Consider the following 12,558-nt stretch of genomic DNA (forward strand, 5'->3'; position numbering starts at 1 on the left):
GATTAAAAAAAACAGTTGCTAAAGGTACTCCACTAACTTAGTAATTGTGTAAGGTGAAGAGTACAATTTTTCTCGCAGCTATGTATTTTGATGTTATTTCATACAAATTGTGTGGTCATAGAAGTACTCTGCCGGAATTTTAATGGGGACATTTGAGGAATAGATACAAGAACCGGGGTAACAGCACCATCTTGAGCAAAGAGATCCTACCGTACAGATTAAGGGTAAATTCCTCCATCAGGTCATTGCCTCTCCGGTATGTTCCAATACTGTTTCATAATTATTTTTTATACAGACTGTATGTCTTGAGCAATGTTGAACCCCAGGTATCGGGTGTGTGTGATGTGCCACTGAAATCCCCACCTATCTGCATATTGTTGCATCCCGTCGGTCAGCGGAAACAGCACTGACTTTGCCGGGTTAATCTTAAATCCTGAATATTCCCCAAACTGAAGAACATCTTCCATAATGGGATCCAAATTGCGGCTAGGATCTTTAATGAACAGCACCATATCATCGGCGTAAAGCAAAACCACCACCATGTGCCTAAAAGGCTGGATCTCTCTGTGTATGTGGGCCTCCCTTATCCTTTCTGCCAAAGGTTCAATTGCCAGGGCAAATAACAAAGGTAAGATGGGGGGGGACCCCTGTCGAGTGCCCCTGCCTAACATTATCTTCTGTGTGACCTGGCCATTTACTTGTACCCTGGCAACCGGGTATGAATATAACAGCGACACCATGGCTTTAAAATGCTCTCCCAATCCCATCCTGCGCATGACTGCAAACAAAAAGGGCCATTCCACCGTGTCGAATGCCTTGGTGGCATCCAACAGGGCAGCGACCGCCATATCCTCCTGTCCCAACACAGAGATCAGCCCGAACATTCTCTGTATCCCGAAGGAAGTGGAGCGTCCCTGGATGAATCCAGCCTGATCTGCCCTTACTATTGCGTGCATTAGTGGTGCCAGCCTTGAGGCTAATATTTTTGCCAATATTTTGTTATCCAGATTGATTAAAGAAATAGGCCTGTATGAGGCACAGTCTTTGGGTGGTTTGCCCGGCTTGAGCAGTACTGTGACCAATGCCTCCCTCAGAGATTTAGGGAGTTTCCCCTCTCGGATACTTTGGTGGTACATTTGCAGCAGGTAGGGTGCTATTCTCGCGGTGTAGTGTTTAAAATATTCTGCTGCGAAGCCATCCGGCCCAGGGATTTCTCTGAGGGGAAGGCACCTGGTGGCCATCATGTCCTCATCCAGCTATAAAGGGTGGCTCAGTCCCTCCCTTTCCTCATCAGTGCGCCAGTGTAGGGCCATCAGGTCTAGGTATTTGCCCAACTCTTTCTGAGTTGTATGTGCATGGGAAGAGTATAATTTCCCATAAAATCGGCAACACTCTGGTGTTATACCAAGGTCGTCGAATCTTTCCACCCCCTGCTCATCTGTTATGGATAGGACCCCGTCCCCGATAATTATACAGCCTTATTATCCTAGCCAAATGTGTACCGGGTTTCTGTCCCTGCCCATATTGCCTAACTGACGTTTTCCACCCTATCAGTTTAGCCTCCCTTTGTGCCAGTGTTTTAAACTGTTGTAGGACTTGCATTATGTCTGCGTGTTGCCCAGGTGTTGCCATGGGCTCAGTCGCCTGTAATGTACCTATACGCGTTTCTAGATCAATTGGCTCCTGCCTTATTTGTTTCAACACCCCAACTTCTCTCAAGATACACCCCCCCTTATCTCACATTTGAAACTTTCCCAAAGTGTCCTTGCCAAGTCTACCGATCCGAAGTTGGTGTCCAAGATGGCATTATGGATCCCGTTAAGCTTTCACGGAACTAGGTGTCCGTCAGGGATTCACTTTTGAACCTCCAAGGTTTCCTCTCCAACCCTCGGCCCACCAGATTCATACACAACATTACTGGGGCATGATCCAAAAGTATGCGAGTCAGTATTGCTACCTCTGAGATCGCTCCCATCAGTGCCTGGGATACCAGGAAGAAATCCAGGCGAGAGGCATAGTTATGGACCAATGAGTGAAAAGTGTATTGCCTTGTGTCACGATTCTTGCACCTCCAAATATCCTCTAACTCCCATGTGTGACACATACTCCTTAACTCGCTTGTCCCCCTGGTTGGTTGCCGTAGGGGCCCTGAGGTACGGTCAAGGATAGGATCCAACACTGCATTGAAATTCCCTGCCCAAATAATATCTCCCGGTGGGGAGTCCTCTATATGAAGATCCAACCACTACAAGGTCGCAATGGTGTCTTCGGTCAGACCATAGTAGTTTATGAAGGTGTACAATGTGCCCTGAATGTTCCCCCGCACTATCAAAACCCTCCCCTCTCGATCTTTAGTTGTGCTAATCAGACTGAACCGTATAGTGCTGTTGATTAAAATGCATACCCCTCTCGCATACAAGGATTGAGAAACAAAATAACAATGGCATCCCCAGCTTTTGCCAAACCTGGACTCTACATCTGACGTCAAATAAGTTTCCTGCAGAAACGCTGCTCCCACCTGATGGCGCTGTAAATAAAGTAGACCCCTGCAACACTTAGATGGGCAATTTAGCCCCCCCCTGACATTCCACGTAATGCATTTAATCGACCCCAGCATCCCTCGGGTGTGATACAAACCCCAGATTGGAACCCCCACTCCTACCTTGTCTCTGCTCGAGCCGGTTATTCCGATATATCTCAATTATACAGACCATGCCAGTGCCCAAGAGTACCTTTTTGTCACCCGTACTCCTGAACCCCTCCATCAAATGTTTCGGGAACGCCAACTATCCTTAGGTTGTTTCTCCTCTGTCTCTATTCTAAATCATCCTGTTTCTCAGTGAGTTCTTTTTTAGCCCTCTTCACTTGTACCATGTCCCTGGACGTTGATGTGGCTTCTTCCTCAACCGTCGCGATCCTCCAGTCCGCCTCGTCCAATTGTTCACCGTGTTTGTCAAGACGAACCGGCATGTGATCCACCTTACATGTCAACGTGTTCAACTTCTCATCAATTGACTGAATACTGTTCTGTAGTTGGTTGAACATCTCCTTTAAGTTGCGGAATGCAACAGAGGTGTCTTGTATCACAGGAGCTGCACCCCCCTCCCGGGGATCCGAGGCTTCACTCTGTCTAGGCTGACAGGGGCTTTAAAGTGAAGTTTAGTTTGCTGCTTCCCCCCTTTTTTGCTTTGTCCATTTTGTGTGGCTCAGCACCGCTCTTGGGTATATTCCCTTCCTTGATAAAACAGAGATTTCTGTGTATGCTTTGAGTTCACAAGTGTTGATCAACGATCTGCCTTCCCACCAGAGCAGTGGCTGAGGCCCAGATTGATGTTCTACCCTGACATCAGCCCACCACCCCGATCCTCCAGGCTCTGTCGAAGGATTCCGAGTGACACCCTTTGAATTCCCCTTTTGATTTTCCAGTGCCCTCTTCTGCTGTCTGCTTAACTGGACAATCCCCTAACGGCTGGTTGTGCCCCACCACGAGAAAGGGGGTTCAGCAGTTCCCCCCTGGTAGATAAAAAAAAAAACAGGGGGAGAGGGAGTCAGCCCCCAGTGTTCAATACTGAAGTGGTGCCCACGGGGGTGCACTGCTGTCTCACTGTAGACTATTATTGCAGTCTGAATGGTCGAACTAGTAGCCTTTCCCTTCAGCGGGTCTTCTGTGGGAGCGTTCCGGGTGTTACTGCGGCCACTTAATTTAATGTCTGCGGGTACACACAGCCTGTACGTGCCGTGTTGGCTTTCCCTGGGTGACTGCCCATGTGATGTTAACCTCCTTAGTTTCCCCCGTTCTTACCTTCTCCTTGATTGTCAGGCTCTGACCGCAGCGAAGTCGGGGGGGAGGGAGAGGATCAGGCTGACCCTACGTTATTGTTGAGCTGTGATCCACTGTAGGAGTTCTCTGCCTTGCCACCAGTACCTAGGCTCTCTACCCGGGGCAGGCTTGTGCTAGCGTGACTCAGGCTGCCGGTCCATGCCACAGTTGTCTGCACCAATTATTTCCCAGGGGGTTGTTACTGGCAAGCTTCCATCAGCTCTTTTGCATGTGAAGCACTGTCAGTCGTGCCTCCCTCGCTTCCTTTTATCTGAATACTTTGCTGTTTGTCTTGCAGCCTGCTCGGCTAGCTTGCATAGGGGGTGTTCGGGCTTCCGCTCCAGATTACTCGCACAGTTGTGGCTGTCGAGTGAGGGACCATCAGCACGGGCTGCGAGATTGTCCCTCACTTCAAAATCCTTCTGTCCCTCTCTCACCCCGCTCCGCAGTGGGACTGCGCCGACCCTCAGCCGGTGTCCATGCTGTGGACACTGGCACCTCGCCTGACGTCGATGCACCGGCTGGTCCAAGTGCCACCAGGGCCACCGCAGGGCAGACCGGAGGAGCCCAACACTCCCCAGCATTCGTGTTCACCGGATCGATGTTGCCGTGGTGTGCCAGGGCGCAGGGCCAGCCCCAGTCGCCCCGCGTTATGCCTCACAAGCTCCTCCTTCACTCGGCAAGCTTCTATCAGGCGTTCAGTAGAGTCTACAGCCTTTTCTTTATGTCCGCTCCTCTCCTCAACAAGCTCTTTCCCTCCGACTGCTTTCCTATAATCGGGGTGTCCACCCACTCCATGGCACCGCCTCCTCCGGATCAACTGCTGCACTTCGTGAAGGCCGTGGCCAGGGGCTAGGGGCCACAGCCACGTCGGTTGGATCTCTTTTCCAGGGATATGCAGTGTTCTCCACTTGTCCTAGTATGGAGTTTACCTTCCCCTGCTTTGCCGCAATGCTCACTCTTATCGATCAGTCCTGGAATGGCAGGATCTATTTCCGAATATTTCCTCGGTGCCAGGAACTCCGACTCACGGCCATCTTGGTTGGGCTCTCTAGCGCGCCCTCTCCCCCGAAATCTAAGGAAATTTGACCGCAAGTTTAGATTAGGAAACTACCTGAGGTATGGTGGTAGGTAACCTAAAGGTTTATCAGAAACCTGAAAGGTCTTGAAACATTTCATATTCACAAGTGAAGCCCCTTTCTCCATCAAGTAATTCAGGCCTATATGTTTCTTTACTTTTAATGGGTTATCAACAAGATCCTTTTCGAATGAGCCACATTTCAACAATAGGACTGAGGCTTCTTGCTTTAGTTCATGTAGACATACATTGGTATTTTTGTCCATCAAACTACTGATGTTGACATAAAGAGAATTTTTCGGCGGGCTTATGATTGATCTATAGAGTGAAATCCTTTTCCATGCTGTATAAGTTTGCAAAGATTGAAGACTTAGTTCATAACGCAGTCTAGCCATTGGTAAAGATGGTGGTAAATTTAGCACATTTTTCCAGATGCTGCCCTCTATACGCACCCAATTGACTTTGAGGGCCAGTGTTTCAATTTCAATGCCATACATTAGGACTGGAATTACCTTGCCCTTATAAAATTTGATTTGAGACAAGAGGGTAAATCGACACTATATAGACAGAATTTTTTCATTTGGCATGTTCGTTGGATCACCTCCTTTTTCCTTAGGTCAGCTTCTAATGCAAGCATGGAAAGATTCGGTAGTATCATAAACACTAAATATTTTATTTCTTTAACCACTGGTAGTTTCTGATATGCCAACCTCCACTTGAGGTCCCCCGTTCCTTTCTTGGCTATATGATTGTATGTCATGATGAAAGTTTTATTGGGTTGATGACGAGGTCATTTGAGCTTGCGTAATTAGCAAAGGCTGCAATTAGACGTTGGAGGCCTATCTGGGTGCCATCCATAAAAACCACATCGTCGGCATAGGCTAAACCAGTGATTTTAAGATAGCCAATCACTGGAGCGCAACTAGTGAGTGGAAAGTAAGTTTGTTCCAGAGGTCTGCTAAGTAGAGGTTGAAAAGGCAGGGAGCAACTATGCATCCCTACCTTAAACCTTTATTTGTTGGGATCTTAGAAGAGAAATGGCCCTCAAGATTCAATCAGACTTGTATTACTGTGTTTTCATGAAGATGAATTAGAATTGCGAGAAGTCCCTGCAGATTGAACCAGTCTCTTAATTTGCACCATAATTTGCCGGTTCCATGTGTTAACATCCCCGCAAAAATATCGGCAATACAAAAATGTCGCCTTTTTTTGTGCCGATATTGATCCATGGAACCTGCGGGGGACACCCCTGCACCCCCCATTTTAAAGGGAGCAGAGGATGACCCCGCAACTTCCACTCCCATTTACCCCTTAAATTATCCCCACAAATAATGTTGCCTTTGGCCTTTCCTGGCGACCATATATATATGGCGACATTATTAGTGGGGATAATATTACCTGATACCAATTTGCCTCTGTTAATGGTGTTGAAAGCCCTAGATAGGTCTATCTAAACACCATACAATCGTTTTTTAGTTTTAGTATTTAGGGTATTTAGGACGAGGCCATTTAATGATGTCGACAATCCCTTAATAAAACCTGTCTTGAAGTTTGATATGATATTTGTCTACTCAGCCCAGTTTTCTAGTGCCTTCAGAACAATGTGTGCAAAAATGTTGCTCTCTATGTCCATCAGGGTAATAGGGCGATAGAGGGGTTCCTCTCCAGTCTCCTTTCTTAAATACAGGAATTATTATTACTGTGTTCCAGGAAGGGGGACATTGAGTTGTGCTTATGATGTTAGAAAAGAGATTAAGAAGAATAGAGGTCCAAAGACGCATAGAAGACCGTAATGTTTAGTTTGTGAGGTCATTTGGTCCTGCTGCTCTAGATGTTGAAGAGGTAAGAATCAAATCTTCTACCTCTTTACCTTCTATGGCTAATTCCCATTTTACCTTTGGATTATATCGCAACTCCATGGGTTCAGTTCCCTGAAAACTGTGGAGAAGTACTTTATTCATGTCCTTTCCTTTATGCAGATTGACTGGGCACTAGATGGTGTCTAGGGATTTATTAGGCCCCAAAAGTTACGAGAGTTGGGTTCTGTGACAGCTTTTACCATAGTCAGTCCATCCCGATTACTTCTCTCAAAGTTTTTGGTTCTTGACCAGTTACGGTATAGATTTCGAAGAGATCTCTTTTCTCTTATGAAGACCTTCAAATCGAGCCCCTCTCATTGCAGTTTCCGAATGTTATTCCGTTGGGCTCTTTTGCAATCTGCCGTGTCCTGATCATAACTGTGGGCATGTGTCACCTGGGTAAACCCTTGTTTGTCAACAGGTTTATCAATTTCCCAGAGAAGTTCAACGAAGGATTCCGGATGAGAAAAGTGATGTAAGACCGTATAGTCGGATCGCTCCCTTGTGTCTTCCAATTTAGAATTAAGATTCCCGCCTTTACATTTAAACATAACTACTCGATTTCTGCCCTGCTTTAATGAGAACAATGTTTGATACATTGGTTTTGGAGTGCTCAATTTTCGATAAACTAAGGTTGCAGACAGAGGAGTGTGATCACTAGTACCCATGTCGACAGCTTTGAACTCTCTGCATTCCTTGAATAGATATTCCGACATAATATAATCTAATGTCGAAAAGAGACACCCACTTCTCCACGTTTTCGCGGGTGGAACGTCCCCACTAATGGATTCATTTGCAATAAATAATTCCATTCTTCAAAGAAGTTTAACCATGTGCAGCCATTCCTATATGAAACCCCTCTATGCGGTTCTCTGAGACTCTTCCCTAGACAGTTGGAGTTAAAGTTGCCCGCCACCTAAACATTGTCCCCGGGATAGGTAATTCATACCAATGAAATTATGTTGGCTAGATCCTCTAAAAAGGATGTCAGGTAGGAATGGGTGGGACTCCAGTATAGATTGAGTAATATCAAAGATTTACATATGGAATCTTGAGGAAATCATGATCTTTAAAAAGATAGTTCATCTGTTCTTCCCTGAAAGAACTAGAGCCTCGCGTATTCCAGATGATAATTCGGAGTGTATCATCCACTAAAGCAAGTCTTCCACACTGCTCAACTTCTGGAATACTTCAGTGAGGATTCCTGGCAAAGCGCAAATTTGATTTTTCTCTCTGCCCTGATTCCTCCTCCCACTTCCCATGTCTTCTCCCCTTTCACCCAGTAGCTTTTTCTAGAGACCCCGCCTCCACTTTTCAATCTTGTGTGGGCCTTTCCCAACCTCTGATTATAGTAATCAAAGGCACGGACGCTGATACCTCCAAACCCAATTGGGATTTGATTACCACCTCAACTATATGTGATTTGGTCGTACAGAAAACTTATTCGGTCAGTGTCCTGGGAAGACGGTAGGAATAAGTACAGAATGTGTTTTGTTACGACCAAGATGTTTCCCCTATTCAGACTCGCTTGACCTTTTAATAGGATCAATCCTCTTCAGCCATATTCTTGGTATTGAGAAAGGGCTTGGTTCCTTTTTGTCCTTTAACTCCTCTTCTGGAGCCAACATCTCACCCAATTCTTGGGCACTGATTGGCTCTAAAGGCTTGGGATCCCCCTTTATTTTAATCCTTCGAGTCAGTTGCAGACGTGTTGTTTCCAGTGAGGGGCCCTACTAATATTAGTCATGGCTTTTTGCACCTGATCTAACTTGGCTTGCTCCTTTAAATAAATAGGAGCCAGGCGTAGGGGTACCTCTTCTACAACTTTCAAGTCATCCGTTTGCAGACCCACACTAATCGTGTTTGTTGATGAGTCGGACTCGGTTTTGGATTGTCTTAGTGTGTCATCTTGTAGTCACACTACAAGACTACAGTCACACTACAAGACTACTTTACCGTTTGCTCGGTAAAGGTCTAGGTTGGTACCTCCTGAGCTTCCTTACAAGCGGCATTATTTAGGCCCTTGAAGAATTTTCTTTTTGCAGAATTTTTTTTGTTAAGTTTGTTTTATGTTCTTAGATTCTGGGGACTGCGGTTTATGAATTTCCTTAGTAATTACTTTTCTTTGTTTGGCCTCTCTCTGTTTCTTACTTTTGCCTGCTTGCTTTTCTTTGGGACTTATGGCTGCCACTCACTTCATTTGATATGGGGGCAGACCTTGGAGTCTCACTGCTGGCTGATTCCACTTGATGGTAAGTAAACGTGGACTCTTGGTCCATCAGAGCAGTTCCCTGGGCTTCCGTTAGGTTTAGGTTTGTTTTTGTCATAAGTCACGTTCACTGTCAGTTAAAATAGCAGTACATTTAGCATAAAGCTTCTTATCATTGAATATGTGAGAACAACATGATTTCATATTACTATAATATAGGATTTCAGAATGTGTCGGTGTTCTTTATAACAGAAGATATTCTCTGTGCTTTAAGGTATACTCCCATCCTACGACTCACTGAGGCATCTGTATAGAACCAGTGTCTGTAACTTGTGGCTCTGGAGATGTTTTGGACTACGACTCCCATGCGCCCTCATCATTGACTGCACTGCCTCTTGTCAACAGGAGTTCTACTCGAAAACATCTGAAGAGAGCCAAAGGTGGCAGATTCCTGGTACAGAAGCTGATATGTGGCCATCCGGTTTATCTCTATCGAGACGTCTGTGACTAAGCAGTAAAGAAGACAAAGTGTAGGAGTTTGCACTGTATACTTTTATTCCTCCATTTTATTTTTCTCCCAAATGTCTTTTTCAGCCTTGTGGTCTCTTTATGATTCTGTGCAAGGATTTCCCAGGCTCTTCTTCTTCTACTGCTAAATTCTATGCTCACATGTGTTAAGTATATATGCTGTGTAGATTAGACCAAACTTGGGAATTGAAGAATTTGAATGTTTTTCTTCTCTAACAGCATGTGTTGGAAATGGCTGTCATCGGACGACCCCACCAAGTCAATATGAAAAGAATCCTGGAGCCATGCAAACGGGGGACACCAACATCCAAGATATACAATCCGATGCTGCAAAGCAATCTGTTTCAACAGAGAACCAGTCAATCATTAAAGCAGCTCCAGTCTTGGATGTCCAGTCAGCATGGGATACAGAAATTGTTGTAATTAATGATCTCCAGCCCGCAGTGCATGTGGAAAACTGTGCATCAGTCTGTGTTCTTCCCCAGAAGGAAATCGGTTCTGCTCGAGCAAAGAATGTTCCTCCACAAGCTGCAACAGAAATGCCTGAAACAGACCATATCCACCGACAAGCTTCTTTGAGAACCACAACAGCCCCAGTTATCTGCCACCGTGTGGTGGATCATGTTTTGGAAAGAATGCAGCAGTTTAAAAGAGCAGACCCTAAGCGTATGAAATGTTCCACAGCAGAGAGTCCAACAGCTGAATCCGATGGAGCCGTTGTGGATCAGGAGCGTTTTGAAAATGGTAAGCTGTGTGTGTATGTTAGTTAGTGTGCGTGAAATGTTCGTTTCTATGTGTGTTAGGAGATGTGATTCTCACTGTGACACACAGAAAGCCTTGAATCCCACCTTCCACCACCTAATCGTGTCACACTGAACAATTCAGCTTCTCTGACTGTTTGGGCCAATTTGTTGATTCAAATTTCTTTTTTTAACCTAATCATCTGATCAATTTTGTCTATTTTCCGATAATACTTTCTGAAAACAACCAAAACATAAGTATTCATACAAAAAAGGTAGCAGGCACCCCTCTCTAGAAAGAACATGGCATGATAACCTGTTCTGTGGTTTTTACCCACTTTGAGAGTCTGCAGCCATCGCTTTTTGCTCACTGTACTTTTAACAAAGGAGGAATATCCATTTGCATATTAGTCTTTGTCACACCCACAAGGGCAGTCCAGCACGGAAATGCCTGGCAAACCTCCTTTGAACAAGAGGGCCAACAGCAACCCCAGACCCATGTTTCGGCCTAATCAGGCCTCATCACTGAGGTGGAGCTCTGAGTCTCTGAGCAGTCTCTGAGCACAGTGAGCAAGGGGTCCACGTCTGGGTTCCCCCCAGTAACTTAGTATTCATATTTCTGAAAAATAAATTACAACCATTGCAATTAAATAATACACTTCGAAGGGATTGTGTCCTCCGACGTATTCCTTATCTATGATATTTGTATCTCCAGCTTGCTGGCCTCGGAAAAAACTATTCCCAGTAGAGGGCGCTGTGCGTCGACGTCCGTCGAGTAGGTGCTCCTCGACGGCCACCGTATCGACGCCGACGTCATCATGCCTATAAATGGCCACGCGCAGCATCCATTGCTCAGTTCCGTTTTTCCGCGCTTCGTGTGCCTCGGAATACCGTTGCTCAGTTCGTCAGTCGATATATATTCATATTTCCTCGAGAAAACCGACTCGTACTCGATGGCTTCCTCCTCCGACCCGACGACTCCTCGGTCCGGTTTTCAAAAAATGCCGAGACTGTGGGAAGAAAATGTTGACGGATCCTCACAGGATCTGTTTGTGGTGTCTGGGAATCGAACACCAGTGTTCGGAGTGTGAGGAATGCCTATCCATGCTCGAGAGAGGTAAGTCAGTTTTAACTTCCTCGAAAGTTTCCGCGGTGGAGTCGAGACATTCGTCTCCTCACCGTCAAAAGCTTTCTCGGTCTAGGTCTCGAAGTGGCTCCCACCACTCGTCGAGGTCTAGACACTCAAAAAAAGACGAAGAAGATCCCCTTTATCGTCGTCTTCTAGTTCCCCTGAAAGAGTAAATTGCCCCACAAAACATAGCTCTCAAGCTGAGTGGGAGGAATTCAGAAAATAGATGCTAAGCGTCTTCGAGAAAGCGGCCTCGACCCCCTCGAAGTCAGCTGAGGGTGATACCCCGGTTGAAAAGCCCAAAAAATCTAAACGCCACGAGTCGAAGCACCCGGCGAAAGAGTCGACCCGAAAGCGCCATGAGCCATCGGGAAGTAAAGCATCTTCGACGCCATTGTCGAAAGCCCCTTCGAAGCATAGATCGGCGCCATCGACGCCGTTATCGAAGGGTTCTTCGACGCATCCGTCGATCGAGTCGACGGCGACAACGACGCTGATAAAAAAAAAAACCCACGGCTACTCCACAGCCAACGGTTACACCGAGAGCTTCCGACACGACGTCGAACGTCGTCGACATCCTCGAGCAGGATTCCGATCCTCTTGAGTTCTTCGAGGCCTCTTCCAGTTTTCTCGACGCCTTTGTCGGCGCCTTTGAGGATTTTTACATCGGCGTCGACGACATCGACCTTTTCAAGGCCACTGATGATGGCTCCCTCTGCCTTAGAGATGGGTTTTATACCATTTCACAGACCAGAGCATCCCCCCTTAACTTCAATTTTTGAAGGAAGGGAAGATTCTGATCAAGAAAGGCCTTTTGGGCTGCAGAGGACCACATTACCTGAACCAGAGACTTTTGCCTCTGAGGAAAGAAGGTTGAAAGACCTTCAGGATGCATTACAGGAAGCAAGTGGCCTAGACACTTCCCCAGAAGTGGAATTTGTCAAACCAGACCCAGGGGAACATGCTGATACCCCTTACAGAACCCTAATGTCAAGAATTATGGAGTTTATGGGTTGGTCTGCGCCTTCACCTGTTTTTCAACAGGATGACCTCACAGATATTCTGGATAAAGGTCCACAAGAGGATCCTGTGGTTCCCTTTCATTCTGCTTTACAAAGAAAGATTTTAACTAACTGGGAAACTCCTGAAGTTGTCCCTGCGGTTAACAAGAAGTTGTCAGCGAAATCTAGGGTAT

At 46.1% G+C, this 12,558-nt stretch overlaps 1 protein-coding gene across 8 annotated transcripts in view; it reads left to right on the forward strand.

Annotated features, from left to right (window-relative positions):
- The window catches only part of SLX4 (SLX4 structure-specific endonuclease subunit), a 785,402-nt gene that overhangs the window by 76,779 nt on the left and 696,065 nt on the right, over positions 1-12,558 (forward strand). For 5 of the 8 annotated variants that reach the window (XM_069646855.1, XM_069646858.1, XM_069646862.1 and 2 more), the window contains one exon: positions 9,714-10,238. In XM_069646855.1, the coding sequence (XP_069502956.1) occupies positions 9,714-10,238 (525 nt within the window). Of the gene's footprint in view, positions 1-9,371; positions 9,497-9,713; positions 10,239-12,558 lie in introns of those variants that run through there. The other 3 variants (XM_069646860.1, XM_069646861.1, XM_069646863.1) reach the window with 2 other exon arrangements.

The sequence above is a fragment of the Ambystoma mexicanum genome, chromosome 2q, assembly GCF_040938575.1.
Source record: "Ambystoma mexicanum isolate Mex_15411 chromosome 2q, UKY_AmexF1_1, whole genome shotgun sequence".
NCBI lineage: Eukaryota > Metazoa > Chordata > Amphibia > Caudata > Ambystomatidae > Ambystoma > Ambystoma mexicanum.